Raw genomic sequence first — 18,715 nt, forward strand, 5'->3', positions numbered from 1 at the left:
AGGAATTTCTTTAGTCAGAGGGTGGTGAATCTGTGGAATTTATTGGCATGGATGGCAGTGGAGGCCAAGTCAATGAATATTTTTAAGGCAGAAACAGATAAATTCTTGATTAGTACGGGTGTCAAGTCAAGTCAAGTCAATTTTATTTGTATAGCACATTTAAAAACAACCCACGTTGACCAAAGTGCTGCACATCTGATTAGGAAAAAAAAAAAAAAGAAACATACAGTGGCAGGCAGCCAAACACAACGGCGCGGCCATCTTGAACAAAATGTTTAACTAAAGCAGAATGTGTGGGATAGCACCGACAGGACGGGCCGAGTGCCTTTTTCTCCTCACGGCCGGGTGGGGCTATGGGGAGTAGGCAGGAGAATTGGGTTAATAGATCAGCCATGATTGAATGGTGGAGTAGACTTGATGGGCCAAATGACCTCATTCTGCTCTTATCACTTACGAACATGAGTGTTTTCACACAGATAGCAGTGGGTATATGGAACAAGCTGGCAGAAAAGGCAGTTGGGGCAAGCACAATAACAATATTTTTAAAAACGTTTGGACGGGTACATGGATAGGAAAGGTTCCGATGGGTATGGGTCAAATGTGGACAAATAGGACTGGCATTGATGGGCAACTGGGCTGGCATGGATGAGTTGGGCCAAAGGGCCTGTTTCCATGCTGTAAGACTCCATGACCCTTTGACTCTATGAAAATAATTGCACTCTTCTCAGTGCTTAAAGGGCTACACCTTATTATATATTTTTGTATATTTGTATATAATTCTACTCCTACCACTTATGACCTTATTCTCAAAATGTCAAGCCTTTAAGAATTTTGTAAGTTTTCATGAGATCTCCCCTCATTCATCTAAATTCTAAAAAAATATCATCATAGCATAATCTCTCTTTATGCAGAAAATAGCCACCCCTGGAGCCAAAGATAGACACAAAAACCTGGAGTAACTCAGCGGGTCAGACAGCAACTCTGGAGAAAAGGAATAGGTAATGTTTCAGGTCTCAACCTGTATGTCTTTGGGAAGTGGGAGGCAACTGAAATACCCAGGAGAACACGCAAACTCCACACAGACAGCGGAGAAGGGGTAGGAATAAATAAGTGTATACTTCCTCCAACTCCTTTTCGAACTTTTAAGATTTAATTTGTGTTGTTTATGAGAATTTATTCATTGAGTGGTGTATAGGTTTATCGTTCATTTCATTTTATTGTTATTTTGTTCTGGTCTTTATCTTTTTTTTAACATGTTCGAAAAAATATATAAACAAACTAACAGCATCCGTGGGCAGGATCTCTGGAGTCGTGAGGCAGCATCTCTCTTAACTGCATCAATGCCATGCTGAAAATCTTATTGAGATATATCAAAGATTTTTTTCCTATTGCAATATGAGGATTGTTATTACACTTCATTTGATTGTAACGCCTCAGAAATACTTTAGAATTTTCACTGGGTTGAAAATTCAAGCTGTTACTTTAACTTAGGAACCAATTCATTGATGAGTTAATTTTGCGTCTCATTCTTTTAATAAACGTTCCTGTACTCGCCTAGTATACGTTTAAACTGAAGTAGTAGCCTGTGATACCAGCCTTGGAGGGCATCTACAACACACGATGCCTCAGAAAAGCCACTAGCATCCACAAAGACTCTTCACACCCCTGCAACAGTCTGTTCGAACTCCTTGCATCGGGCAGACGATACAAGGCCTTCTACGCCCGCACCTCCAGACTCAGGAATAGCTTCATCCCCAGGGCCATAGCTGCTATGAACCGGTCCTGCTGAGCTGGATGGTCACATCGCACAGTGATCCGGCACAGATCTACTTGCACTTTATTCTGTCTTAAAACTGTTACAATTTTTTTTGCTGGGTTGTTGTTGTTTAAATTAATACTGACTAGCTAATTAAATTATTGCATCGTATGGGAGGCGCATTCCCAATCTCGTTGTACCCCTGTACAATGACAATAAAGATATATTGTATTGTATTGTATAATGAATATTTCTTCAAATAGGATTTGTGATCCTTTATAATATCATCTGGTCTTCAATCGTCGCAAACTGTGGTAAAACCAGCAGGAGGTTTGTTTTTTTAAACCGCCGGGAAAGGGGCGGAGTGACCGCCTGCCGTAAAGTGGATTGTCCCCCTCTGACCGTCTGCCGTAAATGGAATTGTGCGTGAAGGCCGCTGAATGAAAAGTTTTAAGGTTCACCTGAAAGGTTTGTGTGGAAAGCGGTTGTGTTGGTTGTGAAGCGGCGGTTCCCGCAGATGATGCGAGGCTGGAGGTGGAGGCTGCGGCCCGGGGAACTCGAGCTCAGGGGCTGAGCGGTGCCCGCACCCTGGGGCCTAGGCCGGGGCTGAGTCTGGGGCCTAGGCCGGGGCTGAGTCTGGGGCCTGGGGCTGAGTCTGGGGCCTGGGGCTGAGTCTGGGGCCTGGGGCTGAGTCTGGGGCCTGGGGCTGAGTCTGGGGCCTGGGGCTGAGTCTGGGGCCTGGCCTGGGGCTGAGTCTGGGGCCTGGGGCTGAGTCTGGGGCCGGGGCTGAGTCTGGGGCCGGGGCTGAGTCTGGGGCCGGGGCTGAGTCTGGGGCCGGGGCTGAGTCTGGGGCCGGGGTTGAGTCTGGGGCCGGGGCTGAGTCTGGGGCCGGGGCTGAGTCTGGGGCCCGGGGCTGAGTCTGGGGCCTGGGGCTGAGTCTGGGGCCTGGGGCTGAGTCTGGGGCCGGGGCTGAGTCTGGGGCCTGGGGCTGAGTCTGGGGCCGGGGCTGAGTCTGGGGCCGGGGCTGAGTCTGGGGCCGGGGTTGAGTCTGGGGCCGGGGCTGAGTCTGGGGCCTGGGGCTGAGTCTGGGGCCGGGGCTGAGTCTGGGGCCGGGGGCTGAGTCTGGGGCCTGGGGCTGAGCCTGGGGCCGGGGCTGAGTCTGGGGCCGGGGGCTGAGTCTGGGGCCTGGGGCTGAGCCTGGGGCCGGGGGCTGAGTCTGGGGCCTGGGGCTGAGTCTGGGGCCTGGGGCTGAGCCTGGGGCCTGGGGCTGAGTCTGGGGCCTGGGGCTGAGTCTGGGGCCTGGGGCTGAGCCTGGGGCCTGGGGCTGAGCCTGGGGCCTGGGGCTGAGCTCACACCGCCACCACCGCGGGCCCGGACTCTGATCTGCACTTGAATTTGAGCTCAAGCTGAGGTTTGGTTTGGGTTTGGCCTTTGGTTTAGGTTCAACATGATTAGTTGGATAAGGGTTTGTGTGGGCATGGGTTTGGGTGGGCGTGGGTTTGGGGTGGGTTTGGGCTGGGCATGGGTTTGTGTGGGCATGCCATGGGTTTGTGTGGGCATGGGTTTGAGGGCATGGGTTTGTGTGAGTATGGCATTGTGTGACTATGGCCTTGTGTGGGCATGGGTTTGAGTGAGTATGGCCTTGTGTGGGCGTGGGTTTGAGTGGGCGTGGGTTTGGGCTGGGCGTGGGTTTGAGTGGGCGTGGGTTTGGGCTGGGCGTGGGTTTGAGTGGGCGTTGGGTTTGAGTGAGTATGACCTTGTGTGGGCATGGCCTTGTGTGGGCATGACCTTGTGTGGGCATGGCCTTGTGTGGGCATGACCTTGTGTGGGCATGACCTTGTGTGGGCATGGCCTTGTGTGGGCTTGGGCTGGGCATGGGTTTGGGCTGGGCATGGGTTTGGGCTGGGCATGGTTTGGGTTAGGGTTGCCAACTTTCTCACTCCCAAATACGGGACAAGATGATGTCAGCGCCCCACGTGACCTCACCCAGCCAGCGGTCACATGCTCCTGCTCCACCAATGGCGGCCGTACGGGCCGGGAGCCAAGTTGCTACGCAACCTCCGTTAGATGAACACACTTGCCCCCGCTCCCCGAACACACTCCGCTAGCCTACACGTCCAGGCTTAATACGGGACAAGGGCGGTCCCGTACGGGACAAACAAATTTAGCCCAAAATATGGGATGTCCCGGCTAATACGGGACAGTTGGCAATGGTAGTTTGGGCTGGGCATGGGCTTGAGTTGGGATGTGTCAGGTTGGGCTTGGGCTTGCTTGGTTGGGCCTGGCTGGGTTTACGTTTAGCACGATCGATTCTCTGATGCTCCATGATCCCCACTTCTGATGCAGTCCCTGAACAGAAGTTAGGAGACTAACTACCCATTGCCAATAAACAGAGTGAATGCAGTGCACAATGACTATAGTCATTTGGAAAAACAAGAAGAATCTACTGAAAATGCTGGAGTAACAGGCAGCATCTCTGGAGAGAAGGAATGGGTGACGTTTCGGGTCGAGACCCATCTTCAGACTGGTTAGGAATAAGGGAAACAAGAGATATACAGACGATGTTGTAGAGATAAAGAACAATGAATGAAAGATGTGCAAAAAAAAGTTAAAGTAAAAAAGGTCTGAAGAAGGGTCTAGGCCCGAAACGTCACTCATTCCTTCTCTCCTGAGATGCTGCCTGACCCGCTGAGTTACTCCAGCATTTTGTGATACCTTCAAAAAAAAGTAATGATGATAAAGAAAACAGGCCATTCTTCAGACTTAATAATTTGCAGTGTTTAGCTGATTTTGATTCCTTTTTTCCCAGGGCATTTATTCTGCCTCCCTCGTCATGTTTGTTCTGGTGGAAATGGTGGACACTGTGCGGATTCCGCCCTGGCTGTTTGAGCGGAAGTTGAACGATGCCATTGCAGAGGAGTTGAACAAAAAACTGGCCAACAAGGTAGGAGTCTGGAAGTCTTTTTCCTGCAGTGACCTTTGTGTCGCATCGCCAACTTTTCCATGTGCCAGCGATATCAAAAGGTCGCCGTGTGAAGTGTAGATGGAGGCAATGGTGACGATTAGTACGGGTATTAGTACGGAGAAGGCAGGAGAATGCGGATAGGAGGGATAGATAGATCAGCCATGATTGAATGGCAGAGTAGACTTGATTAGCCACGGTGCTGTCCTAAATGGCCGGACTAAACTTGCAGGCGAGGAGGGGAAAGCAGGCTACTGCAGGCATGTAAATCTTCCGCGTTTCCACGGATTTCCGCTTTTAAAAATCCATTTTCCGCGCATTTTGCATGATTTTCGCGTTTTTCACTGCCAAAATGGCGTTTACCAACGGAGAAATCGGCTCGAAACAAAGAAAGATTAAAAAAAAAAGATAAACGATGTATAGACTTGTAATGAACACTAGGGTTCCATTAGAGGTCGCTAGGGGTTCCGCGAGAAATCCCCCTAGTCTCCCCGAAAATGTGGCACCCAGGCTGGGCAAGGCAGCCAATCTCGACCTCATCGGGACTTCCACTGCCGATCGATGGGTTGAATTTGCAACCTGCGGCCGGGGCTCTGGAACTCCAGCCCAGCTGGAGCCAGCACATCTATCCCCATCGCCGAACGACTTCCTTGGCCGGCTGGATAAACCAGCAAAGCTCTGGAACCAAGAGTGCCGGAAAATCAGTGGTGGAACTGTAATGAGTAAATGTTAAATTTAAGTGCAAGATTATATAACTAAATTAATTAAGACAGGGTTAAACGATAAAACACGAAAAGCCAATTACCACCTTTTTGGGCTGATTATCAATTAATGTGTGAATTTACTTAAATGTTATTGGTATACAGTGACATATTCACATTATTTTGTAATGTCTGTTTTTACTTTGAAATGCACTAAAAGAGACTTGAAACTGGTAATTTTGTGTGTAAATTTTCAAACATTTTCTAATTTTTTTATCCCACTGCACGCCTCAAGCAAGCGCTCGCTCGGCTCTTTTCCTCTTTTTTTTTTACCTCACACATGCCTGCTACTGAGCTACCGTGAGTTTAATTGAGAATCAAATCCCTTGGATGATCATTGCTCTCTCTCTGTGCAGGTGGTGTATAATGTCGGCCTGTGCGTCTGTCTATACGACATCACCAAACTGGAAGACTCCTACATTTTCCCAGGAGATGGCGCATCTCACACTAAAGGTTAGACACTGTGTCCTAAGCAATATCTCTGAGAGCAGTGACTCCCAACAATCCTGTTATATAGAATTTGGAACAGGAACAGGGCCTTCGGACCTCAGAGTCTGTGCTGAATGTGATGCCTGTTGTACACATTACTACACAGGCAAACAAAGTAGTCCTTGTAATACAATAAAGTAGTCCCTACAATATCACAACAATGCCAAGACCCAACTCTTATCTGCCTGCACATAGCCCATACCCCTCCAATCCCTGCATATCAAGGCAACTATCCAAAGTCTCTTCTGTCTGGAGAAGGATCTCAACCCGAAACGTCACCCATTCCTTCCCTCCAGAGATGCTGCCTGACCCGCTGAGTTACTCCAGCATTTTGTGATACATCCAAAGTCTCTTAAACACCACTATCGTATTTTCCTCCAAAGACGTGCAGGTTTGTAGGTTAATTGGCTTGGTAAATGTAAAAATTGTCCGTAGTGGGTATAGGATAGTGTTAATGTGCGGGGATCACTGGGCGGCGTGGACCCGGTGGGCCGAAGGGCCTGTTTCTGCGCTGTATCTCTAAATCTAAAAAAATCTAAAACCTAAATCTAAATCTCCAACACCCCCCAAAAGGACCAAGTCATATTCTACGTGCTCGACTGCTGTCTCAGTGCCGGCTAGCCTTTCCCTCAATGTTTCTGTCTTCCTGCCCACACAGTGCATTTTCGGTATGTGGTCTTCCGGCCCTTTCTGGATGAAATTATTACCGGCAAAATTAAAGGCTGCAGCCAGGATGGAGTTTGTGGTGAGTAACTCGCTACTTGACACCTTCCGTTTGCCCCATTTGCTCCACCCCCTCCCATCCCTTGCCCTGACTCCATCCCAGGTGCTACCTCTTACAGCGAATGCAGGGCCCTCGACTCAGGTTCGATCCTGACTACGGGCGCTGTACTGTGTGGAGTTTGTACGTTCTCCCCGTGACCTGCGTGGGTTTTCTCCGAGATCTTCGGTTCCCTCCCACGCTCCAAAGACGTACAGGTTTGTAGGTTAATCGTCTGGGCAAATGTAAAAATTGTCCCTAGTGGGTGTAGGATCGTGTTAATGTGCGGGGATCGCTGGGCGGCGCGGACCCGGTGGGCCGAAGGGCCTGTTTCTGCGCTGTATCTCTAAATCTAAAAAAAAAATCTAAATCTTGGAGTCTCCAAAGCTGACAACCTGGTCAGGAGGAAGCAGGATAGATGTATGAGCCAGAATATGGGGGAGAGACTGGGTGGTCTCTGTACTGAATGTAGACCCTGCCACAGAGTCGTTGGTCTAAGTGGTCGTTTATTTGCATTTGAAAATACGATTTAATATTTATCGCTTCTGATTGGAAGCCAGTGTGGTGCTGTGAGTCATGATTTTAAAAATATCATCATGACGTGGGATATTGTGTGGCGCGGAGGGAGAGAGTGACTGGAGATGGAGGAGGATGCTGAGGTTAACAGTGGCGATGTTTTTAATGGGCAGTGGTCTGAGGTGTGAGACATCCTAAGGACAGCTGCCTTGGCCCTGGGCCTCCTTGCAGCAGACAGCTCTGGGCGCTGGCATGTCGCCTCTCCTTTGCTTGTGTGATGCCTGACCTCGGGGACTGCTGTGGGGCAGAGGGGGGATGTGAGATGTGAGATGACTCCTTTCTAATGTGGGTCAGGGTGATCACTGCAAAGGATTACGAATGAAGACGAGAGGCAGGCAGCTGTGTCACTAGGCAGTTCAGGAGAGGAAGTACACGCCGTAACGTTGTATCGCGGCACGGTGGCGCAGCGGTAGAGTTGCTGCCTTACAGCGCTAGAGACCCGCGTTCGATCCTGACTATGGGCGCTGTCTGTACGGAGTTTGTACGTTAACCCCGTGACAGCGTGGGCTTTCTCCAGGTGCTCCTGCTTCCTTCCACACTCCAAAGACGTGCAGGTTTGTAGGTTAATTGGCTTTGGTAAGATTGAAAATTGTTCCTTGTGCGTAGGGTAGTGCTAGCGTACGGGGTGATTGTTGGGTAGCGAGGACTCGGTGGCCGAAAGGCCTGTGTCTACGCTGCATATCGCAGAGCCTTGGTATTGTGAGTGACGGTGGTGTTTCATCGCCCTGCAGTCTGTTCTAATGAACACATGGGGCCTATCTCATCCATGGTTCATCCACTGTCTCACTATCTCATCCACTGTTTCACTATCTCATCCACTGTCTCACTATCTCATCCACTGTTTCACTATCTCATCCACTGTCTCACTATCTCATCCACTGTCTCACTATCTCATCCACTGTCTCACTATCTCATCCACTGTCTCACTATCTCATCCACTGTCTCGTCTACAGTTTAAGAATAAGGGGTAGGCCATTTAGAACGGAGATGAGGAAAAACTTTTTCAGTCAGAGAGTTGTGAATCTGTGGAATTCTCTGCCTCAGAAGGCAGTGGAGGCCAATTCTCTGAATGCATTCAAGAGAGAGCTAGATAGAGCTCTTAAGGATAGCGGAGTCAGGGGGTATGGGGAGAAGGCAGGAACGGGGTACTGATTGAGAATGATCAGCCATGATCACATTGAATGGTGGTGCTGGCTCGAAGGGCCAAATGGCCTCCTCCTGCACCTATTGTCTGTTGTCATCCAAATGGTGCAAATCAGGCTTACAAACTCTCAGCCGCAAACCCGATTAAAGCACTCAACGGTAAGATTTTCTCTGTGGAAGAGACTCAAGCCAGAAATTGGACACGGTCTATTTGGGAGTTTTTGGAAGGAAGCATTCCTTCCCACAAAGTGTAGTAAGAATCTGGAACCCTCGATCGTCAAAGTTGGGCTAAAAACAATTTCAAATTTGTGACTGCATTTTGAGGGTGGAAGGATGTTAACAGTTATATTCAGGACGGGTGTTGTAGGAGGCAAAGAAAGTTGTCAGAGGAACACACATCAGCTGGAAAGTTGGATGCAAAGATGGCAGACGGAGTAACTCAGCGGGTCAGGCAGCATCTCTGGAGAACATACATGGGTTACGTTTCACAGAGTGCTGGAGTAACTCAACGGGTCAGGCATCTCTGGAGAACATGGATAGGTGACGTTTCACAGAGTGCTGGAGTAACTCAGCGGGTCAGGCAGCATCTCTGGAGAACATGCATGGGTTTCGTTTCAGGACAGGACTCTTCTGCAGACTTCAAAGTGTGAACGATGGGTCCTGACCCAAAATCTTGTCTATCCATGTTCTCCTGAGATGCTGCCTGTTTTTAGTTTAGTTTGGAGACGCAGCACGGAAACAGGCCCTTTGTCCCATTGAGTCCACGCCGACCAGCGATCACTGTACACTAACACTATCCTGCACACACTCGGGTCAGTTTACTATTATACCAAGCCAATTAGCCTGCAAACCTGTACGTCTCTGGAGTGCGGGAAGACATCGGAGAAAACCCAAGCAGGTCACGGGGAGAACGTGCAAACTCCGTACAGACAGCACCCGTAGTCAGGATCAAACCTGGGTCTCTGGCGCTGTAAAGCAGCAACTCTACTGTTGAGTTATTCCAGCATTTTGTGATTTTTTTGCTCAAGACTCCCAACACCTGCAGTTCCTTGTTGAGATTAATTTTTGGGACATAAATTGCTGCCAGGACATGCACAGCAAACGGCCGCGACCTCGGGGAGAGATGATATATAGAGAGACATGGGGCACAATTTGATGGTTCGCTGAAAATGGCGACGCAGGTGGGTCGGGCAGTGGGGAAAACACTTTGAAAAGTTGCTGTTAGGACGTCATGTTGCATCTGTTTAAAACGTTTGTTGGGCTGTGCTTGGAGCGTTGTGTACGGCTCTGGTCACCACACCACAGGAAGGATGTGGTAGCTTTAGAAAGAGGCTGTGTTTGGTCTCACAGGAGCATGGGAGGTGCATGGTGACATGGTAGAAGATTCTAAGGGGCATAGAAGGGGTCGACAGAGTGCTTTTTCGTAGGGTGGGGTAGAAGGCGAGGATTTAAGGTGATTGGAGAGAAATTAAAAGGATATCTGAGGGACATATCTTTCACACACAGGCTGGTGGTTATAGGAATCGGGTTGCCAGAGGAGGCAATAGAGATAGAAACAATGTGTAAAGGGCTTTTGGGCAGGTATTCAGGGGGATATACAATACAATACAATACAATATAATACAAGGAATGGGTGACATTTCGGGTCGAGACCCTTCGTCTGAAGAAGGGTCTCGACCCGAAACATCACCCATTCCTTCTCTCCCGAGATGCTGCCTGACCTGCTGAGTTACTCCAGCATTTTGTGAATAAATCGATTTGTACCAGCATCTGCAGTTATTTTCTTATACAATATAATACAATATATCTTTATTGTCATTGTACAGGGATACAACGAGATTGGGAATGCGCCTCCCATACGATGCAATAAATTAATTAGCTAGTCAGTATTAATTTATACAACCCAGTGAAACAAAATTAGAAACAGATTTAAAACAGTATAAAGTTCAAGTAGGTCTGTGCCGGTTCACTGTGCAATGTGACCATCCGGCTCAGCAGGACCGGTTCATAACAGCTATGGCCCTGGGGATGAAGCTGTCCCTGAGTCTGGAGGTGCGGGCGTTGAAGGCCAAAGATATATGTGACAAATGTAGGCAAATGGAATGAGTGTCGATAGATATTATGGTCAACAGGATGGGTTGGGATGAAGGGCCTGTTTCTGTGTTGTAGAGCTCTACGACGCTGTACACAACCATATGACTGAATGGTTTACTTGTTCTGCAGCTCCATCCACAGTGAGACAGAATAATTAACTGATGAGATACTAGGAGAACTGTTGCCCCAAAGTTCCTGAAGCAATGGCCACAGAAAGTATTTTACTGAAAGCTTTTTTAAAAACTAGGTTTAGTTAAGAGAGACAGCGTGGAAACAGATCCTACGGCCCACCGAGTCCGTGCCGACCAGCGATCCCCCTACACTGGCACTGTCCTACTCACGAGGAACAATTTACAGTTCGTACTGAAGCCACTTAACCTACGAAACCTGCATGTCTTTGGGATGTGGGAGGAAACTGAAGCCCAAACGATCACGGGGAGAACAAACCTGCAAACTCCACAAAGACAGCAACTGTAGTCAGGATGGAACCCGGGTCTCTGGCGCTGTAAGGCAGCAACTCTACCGCTGCGCCACCGTGCCGTCCCAAAACCATGACCATCCAGTGAAGAATCTTGTGTTAGGTATGCAAGTGTGTCTGATCTTGCCAAGTTTCTATCCTGAGATTTCACACCAGTCAGCCGGTCTTTAGTGTTGATGAACTGGTTTTATTCAATTGGCCCTGTACTTGCTATTGAGGGCGTGCAGCGTAGGTTCACCAGGTTAATTCCCGGAATGGCGGGACTATCATATGTTGAAAGACTGGAGCGACTAGGCTTGTATACACTGGAATTTAGAAGGATGAGAGGAGATCTTATCGAAACGTATAAGATTATTAAGGGGTTGGACACGTTAGAGGCAGGAAACATGTTCCCAATGTTGGGGGAGTCCAGAACCAGGGGCCACAGTTTAAGAAAAAGGGGTAGGCCATTTAGAACTGAGATGAGGAAAATCTTTTTCAGTCAGAGAGTTGTGAATCTGTGGAATTCTCTGCCTCAGAAGGCAGTGGAGGCCAATTCTCTGAATGCATTCAAGAGAGAGCTAGATAGAGCTCTTAAGGATAGCGGAGTCAGGGGGTATGGGGCAGGAACGGGGTACTGATTGAGAATGATCAGCCATGATCACATTGAATGGTGGTGCTGGCTCGAAGGGCCGAATGGCCTCCTCCTGCACTTATTGTCTATTGATCTATCTATTGATTGGCATTTGAGATTTAATTAAAAAAATTAAGGATTGGGAACTAACCTCTGGAATCAAGCTGCCTCTCAGCCTGGCCCTCCCAAGTGCAGACCAGGATGTGTTCACTAGTCTCAGGAAAGTCACAGCCACGAGACTCCAGCAAGGGCTACACAGTGGCACAGCCGTCTCACGTTCACCCAGGCAAGAGGAGAGTGTTCCATCACATCCTGATTTGTGCCTTGTCGACAGTGTCAATGCTGTGGGATGTCAAGAGATCATCAGACATAGGAGCAGGTATCACAAAATGCTGGAGTAACTCAGCGGGCCAGGCAGCATCTGCCCGCTTTGTTTACTGATCCCAGTGTGTGGAGGAAGGAACTGCAGATGCTGGTTTAAACCAAAGATAGACACAGAATGCTGGAGTAACTCAGCGGGACAGGCAACATCTCTGTGGAGAAGGAATGGATGACGTTTCGGGTCGAGACCCTTCTTCAGACTAACTGATCCCAGTAGCCAGCTTTGAGTCTCCCAGCTGAGTTAATTTTACAATGTTGATTCAAATCCATGAAAACTATCATCTTCCGTTTACTCTGACAGGGAGAGAGATTTGGGTGAATGGAGTTTGGGGGTTAAATTTTTTTTTTTTTAAACTGCAGATGCTGGTTTAAGTCGAAGGTATCACAAAATGCTGGAGTAACTCAGCGGGTCAGGCAGCATCTCAGGAGAGAAGGAATGGGTGACGTTTCGGGTCGACACCCTTCAGACTGATGTCAGGGGAGGGGGCGGGATAAAGGTAGGATGTAGTTGGAGACAAGAAGACAATTAGGAGAACTGCGAAGGGGGAGGGGGTAGAGAGGGAAAGCAGGGACTATCTGAAGTTAGAGAAGTCAATGTTCATACCGCTGGGGTGTAAGCTGCCCAAGCGAAATATGAGATGCTGTTCCTCCAATTTGCACTGGGCCTCACTCTGACAATGGAGGAGGCCCAGGACAGAAAGGTCAGACTGGGAGTGCGAGGGAGAGTTGCAGTGCTGAGCCACTGGGAGATCAGGTTGGTTAAGGCGGACTGAGCGAAGGTGTTGAGTGAAACGATCGCCGAGCCTGCACTTGATCTCGCCGATGTGGAGAAGTTGACATCTGGAGCAGCGGATACAGTAGATGAGGTTGGAGGAGGTGCAGGTGAACCTCTGCCTCACCTGGAAAGACTGTTTGGGTCCTTGGATGGAGTCGAAGGGGGAGGTAAAGGGACAGGTGTTGCATCTCCTGCGGTTGCAGGGGAAAGTACCTGGGGAGGGGGCGGTTCGGGTAGGAAGGGACGAGTGGTCCAGGGACTTTCGGAGGGAATGGTCTCTGCGGAGAGCAGAAAGGGGAGGGGATGGGAAGATGTGGCCAGTAGTGGGATCCCGTTGGAGGTGACGGAAATGTTGGAGGATACTTTGTTGTATGGGACGGTTCGGGGTTTGGTTGGTTACGGATCCAGATCTTCCAGTGCGCAGAATGTAAACCACTAACGCGTAGCATCCTCTTTCTTCCTCGCAGTGACCCTGGGATACTTTGACGACATCCTGATCCCTCCTGAATCTCTGCAGCAGCCGGCCAAGTTGTATCCTTCAGTGAATGATGGTCCACGCACTGAGAACGGGGTGCAAAGACCTGGTCGCTTGGTCACTTCAACCTGGTGGTGAACTGGGCTGGTAGACACAAGACAGTGGAATTCTCTGCCTCAGAAGGCAGTGGAGGCCAATTCTCTGAATGCATTCAAGAGAGAGCTACATAGAGCTCTTAAGGATAGCAGAGTCAGGGGGTATGGGGAGAAGGCAGGAACGGGGCACTGATTGAGAATGATCAGCCATGATCACATTGAATGGTGGTGCTGGCTCGAAGGGCCGAATAGCCTCCTCCTGCACCTATTGTCTAAAATGCTGGAGTAACTCAGCGGGTCAGGCAGCATCTCGGGAGAGAAGGAATGGGTGACGTTTCGGGTCGAGACCCTTCTTCAGACTAATGTCAGGGGGAGGGGACGGGTCAAAGATAGGATGTAGTTGGAGACAGGAAGACAGTGGGAGAACTGGGAAGAGGGAAGGGAAAGAGAGGGACAGAGGAACTATCTGAAGTTGGAGAAATCAATGTTCATACCGCTGGGGTGTAAGCTGCCCAAGCGAAGCATGAGATGCTGTTCACTAGCATTATCCTACGCACACGAGGGACAATTTACAATTTTGCCAAGCCAATTATCCCACAAACCTGTACTTCCTTGGAGTGTGGGAGGAAATTGGAGATTCCAGAGAAATCCCATGCAGGTCATGGGGAGAAAGTACAAAGCCCATACAGACAGCACCCGTGGTCAGGATCGAACCCGGGTTTCTGGTGCTGTGAGGCAACAGCTCTTGAGATTAATTGGCTTAGTATAAAATTTTTTTTTTTTAAATTGTCCCTAGTGTGTGTAAGATAGTGTTAGTGTGCGGGGATCGCTGGTCGGCGTGGACAGTGGGCCAAAGGGCCTGTTTCCACACAGTGTCTCTAAACTATGAGTCCACGCCCGTATCTCCTCTACAAGCCACACTTCTGCTCCCACCCTCACCTCCGCCCAGGAATCTGCTGCAGATTCCAGCGTCTGCCAATGTTCCCGATGTTGGGCGAGCCCAGAACCAGGGGCCACACAGTCAGAGAATAAAGGGGAGGCCATTTGAAACTGAGGTGACAAAAAACTTTTTCACCCAGAGAGTTGTGGATTTGTGGAATTCTCTGCCACAGAAGGCAGCGTAGGCCGATTCACTGGATGAATTTAAAAGAGAACTTGATAGGGCTCTAGGGGCTAGCGGAATCAAGAGACATGAGCTGGATGATCAGCCATGATCATATTGAATGGCGGTGCAGGTTCGAAGGGCCGAATGGCCTACTCCTGCACCTATTTTCTATGTTTCTATGATATGGGGAGAAGGCAGGCACGGGTTACTGATTGTGGATGATCACAATGAATGGTGGTGCTGGCTCGAAGGGCAAAATGGCCTCCCCCTGCACCTATTGTCTATGTCTGCAGTCTCTCTGCCTCTGGGGCCCACGGTAAACCATCGGTTGTTTCCTTGAGTGAGCCGGCAGCGATGAGACGGAGCAGGTGTGGGTGTGGGAGTACGAGACTGACGAGGGCACACACGACCTGTACATGGACATTGGCGAGGACGTTCGCATGAGAGTGGTGGACGAGACCTTCCTGGACACCTCCCCCACCGGGCCCAGCACAGCGGAGAGCTCAACCTCCACCACAGAAGAAGCACAGAGGAAGGAGTCTCCCTACACACTGACGGTAACATCACGCCATCTTTTAGTCGAGTTTAGAGATACAGCGCGGAAACAGGATGCAGGAAGATTGTTCCCGGTGTTGGGGAGGTCCAGGACAAGGGGTCACAGTTTAAGGATAAGGGGGAAGTCTTTTAGGATCGAGATGAGAAAGTTTTTTCACACAGAGAGTGGTGAATCTGTGGAATTCTCTGCCACAGAGGGTAGTTGAGGCCAGTTCATTGGCTATATTTAAGAGGGAGTTAGATGTGGCCCTTGTGGCTAAAGGGATCAGGGGGTATGGAGAGAAGGCAGGTACAGGTTACTGAGCTGGATGATCAGCCATGATCATATTGAATGGTGGTGCAGGCTCGAAGGGCCGAATGGCCTACTCCTGCACCTATTTTCTATGTTTCTATGACCCGAAATGTCACCCATTCTTTTTCTCCAGACACGCTGCCTGACCCGCTGAGTTACTCCAGCTTTTTGAGTCTTATCTTTGTTGTAAACCAGCTTCTGCAGTTCCTTCCTACACATTGAGTACTGTACTTTAAAGAAGTGTAGTCAGTGTTTTAAGAAGCACGTGCGTGGCGACGTCCCATAATCGGCCAATGGATGTTTTTAATCAGAGTGATGCAGGACTGAACCAGGTCCTTTGGCACAACTCATCCATATTGACCAAGGCACCCCATTTGCTGGTGCCGCGTCTACACCCCTCTAATCCTCTCCTATCCATGACGCTGTTCAAATATCTTTACGTGTTGTTATTGTACTTGCTTCAACCCTTGTGCTGGCACCTCCTTGCAAATACCCGCCACCCTCTTTGTTGAAAAGGTTGCCCCGTAGTTTAGATTAGTTTAGAGTTTAGAGATACAGCGCGGAAACAGGCCCTTCGGCCCACAGAGTTTGCGCCGACCAGCGATCCCCGCATGCTAACACTATCCTACACACACTAGGGGCGATTTATCACCTACAGAAGCCAATTAACCTACAAGCCTGTACGCCTTTGAAGTGCGGGAGGAAACCAGAGCTCCTGGAGAAAACCCACGCAGGTCACGGGGAGAACGTACAAACTCCGTACAGACAGCACCCGTAGTCAGGATCGAATCTCGGTCTTTGGCGCTGTAAGGCAGCAGCTCTATCGCTGAGCCACCATACCTCCCATAGGTGGCTTTTAAATCTTTCCCTTCTCGCCTGCAACCTGTACTTTCTGGTTCTTTGCTCCCCTACCTTGGGATAAAGAGTCCGACTGTGTGCTTGCCGTGATGATGTTGCATAAGAGATGGACATTGGCCATGGCACCAGAGATTAGTCCTCTGTCCTTCACAACAGCGCAAAGGGCATGTTTCACATGAGCTGGTCTCCCAAGATGGTGTGATACGTAAAATAAAGTAAAACCTAAACATTTTGCATCCCATGACGGATATTTAGAGGGAAGATTATATCACATTCCACTGCTGTGGAATATTTCCCAGAGCATTTTAGGCATCCTTTTGTACGAAGGTAGACACAAAATGCTGGATTAACTCAGCGGGTCAGGCGGCATCACTGGGGAGAAGGAATGGGTTACGTTTCGGGTCGAGACCCTTCTTCAGTCCACGCTGACCCAAGATGCCCCATCTAAGCTGGACATGCATTCTTCAGACATGCATCTTTTGCACTCTCTGTATCTATCGCCTTGGTGTAAGCTGTGCGATATGATCGGTGAAGCAATGCTCACGTAACCCTCTTGTTATTTTGGGTTTCTGCATTCCGTTTCTTCGCAGGGGTCCATCAGTGAGCCGGGCCTTGGACTTCTGACCTGGTGGACAAATGGTTAACGGGCCGACTCTGATCCCACTGCTTCACACGCAGCAGGTCTGCCAGGAACTTGGAGCTGCCCGCTTCCCAACCAATTCCTCGGGGATCCTGATTTCGGAGAGCGGGACACATGCTGGATGTTCAACTAGAAGGGGGAGCATGTGGTGAGCACGACCCAGCTACAGCGTCAGATATCTCTCTCTCACGAGCAAATGAACAATGAATGGCCAGAGAAAGCCGATGGGCCTCCAGGTGGAATGCTTGGCTAGTTGTGACCGCTTCCACCTGTGCCAGATACTAGTCCTGCACTCCCTGTTTTTTAATAAGGATATTAAAGACATTTGATCAATGGATTTTAGTCTTGGTTTGTTTGAGATGTGATCCCAATGGTGTTCAGGAAACTTAGTGTAGTGCAGAGATACAGTGTGGAAACATGACATCCCGCCAAGTCCATTGATCTCCCGTTCGCGCGGGTTCTTTGATATCCCACTTTCCCACCCACTCCCTGCATACCAGGGGCAATTTGCAGAGGGCCGATTAACCTACAGACCCGCATGTCTTTTGGGATGTGGGAGGAAACCGGAGCACCCGGAGGAAACCCACGCGGTCATGGGGAGCACGAGCAAACTCCGCGGACTGCGCCCGAGGTCAGGATGGAACTCTTGTCTCTGGTGCTGTGAGGCAGCAACGCTACCAGGGTAATGCCCATAAATCGCATGCTTCTGTGTCCATCAGCCTCACTTTTAAATATGCCGGGCCAACCCAATATCCTCTGTGGGAAAGAAGATGCGAGTCCAAGCCTGCCATAAACCAGGGCAGCATTGGCCAAGGTATGCTGACTGCACTGGTTTTAAGGTAAACCTGGTGAAAGAACTGCAGATGCTGGTTTAAATCGAAGATAGACACAAAATACTGGAGTAACTCAGTGGCACAGGCAGCATGTCAGGAGAGAAGGAATGGGTCCCGACCCGAAATATCACCCATTGCTTCTCTCCTGAGATGCTGCCTGTCCCGCTGAGTTACTCCAGCATTTTGTGTCCATCTTTGGTCTTAAGGTGCCGTGTTAAACTGTGGGTTTATCTGTTGAAGGTCCCATGGAAATTGCTGAAGAGGACCAGGCAGTTGTCTCTCCTCACCTTGTGTGATTCACCTCATGCCACCAGAAACCAGGGGACAGATGATTATGGAAGTATCATTGCAGGTGCAAAATGATGGCAGTTTTCTGCATAGAACAGTACAGCACAGGAACAAACCCTTCGGCCCACAATATTTGTGCTGAACCTGATGCCAAGTTATGCTGATCTCATCTGCCTGCGCGTGATCCATAATCCCTCTATTCCCTGTGTTGGAAGGAACGGCAGATGCTGGTTTTATACCAAAGATAGGCACAATATGCTGGAGTAACTCAGCGGGTCAGGCAGCATCTCTGGAGAAAAGGAATAGGTGATGTGTCGGGTCAAGACCTCAGGTTTGAAGAAGGGTCTCGATCCAAATGTCACCTATTCGTTTTCTCCAGAGAGGCTTCCTGACCCTTCAGCGTTACTCCAGCATTTTGTGTCCATCTTCCCTCTATTCCCTGCACTTCCATGAGCCTCACTAAAAGCCTCTATGTGCCTCTCTAAAAGCCTCTTAAACACCGCTGTCATAAATTTTGCAATTTCAAAATAATTCAATTTATGCAATGCGTGTTCATTTGATTAATGCAAGTAGTTATCGAAACATATAAGATTATTAAGGGGTTGGACAGTGTAAAAGGATGTCACTCGTACGCAGAGTCTTTTACTAAATAAGTTTATTAATAGCACTACACACATTATGCCCTAGCTGTCCGTGGTCATCACTGGCACTAGAGAGCGAGCTGGAGGTGGGGAAGCTACAGTTATACAAGAGACCATGGGGAGTGGTTAGTAGTGGTGAGGTCAC

The 18,715-nt window shown here is 49.3% G+C and overlaps 1 protein-coding gene across 2 annotated transcripts; it reads left to right on the top strand.

The window, feature by feature from the left end:
• The first annotated feature begins 2,146 nt into the window (after positions 1 to 2,146).
• On the top strand, positions 2,147 to 17,137 carry polr3h (polymerase (RNA) III (DNA directed) polypeptide H). Of its 2 annotated transcripts, none has more exons than XM_078430372.1 (7): positions 2,147 to 2,224; positions 4,566 to 4,700; positions 5,836 to 5,932; positions 6,627 to 6,713; positions 13,256 to 13,319; positions 14,816 to 15,020; positions 16,759 to 17,137. In XM_078430372.1, exons 2-7 carry the CDS (start codon positions 4,590 to 4,592, stop codon positions 16,810 to 16,812), a joined length of 618 nt encoding a protein of 205 aa, XP_078286498.1. In that variant the 5' UTR covers positions 2,147 to 2,224; positions 4,566 to 4,589; the 3' UTR covers positions 16,813 to 17,137. The 2 variants fall into 2 exon arrangements, with proteins under 2 accessions (XP_078286498.1, XP_078286499.1); XM_078430373.1 differs by lacking the exon at positions 2,147 to 2,224 and adding an exon at positions 3,061 to 3,167.
• Positions 17,138 to 18,715: the final 1,578 nt, after the last annotated feature.

The sequence above is a fragment of the Rhinoraja longicauda genome, chromosome 40 (assembly GCF_053455715.1).
Source record: "Rhinoraja longicauda isolate Sanriku21f chromosome 40, sRhiLon1.1, whole genome shotgun sequence".
Taxonomy (NCBI): Eukaryota; Metazoa; Chordata; class Chondrichthyes; order Rajiformes; family Arhynchobatidae; genus Rhinoraja; species Rhinoraja longicauda.

What these genes read in the sequence shown, in the direction of transcription:
- polr3h (XM_078430372.1), top strand. Translation starts at nt 4,590, where the DNA reads ATGTTTGTTCTGGTGGAAATGGTGGACACTGTGCGGATTCCGCCCTGG. An exon ending in ACAAAAAACTGGCCAACAAG is followed by an intron (nt 4,701 to 5,835) that starts GTAGGAGTCTGG and finishes CTCTCTGTGCAG; the next exon opens with GTGGTGTATAATGTCGGCCT. An exon ending in CTGCAGCAGCCGGCCAAGTT is followed by an intron (nt 13,320 to 14,815) that starts GTATCCTTCAGT and finishes GTGAGCCGGCAG; the next exon opens with CGATGAGACGGAGCAGGTGT.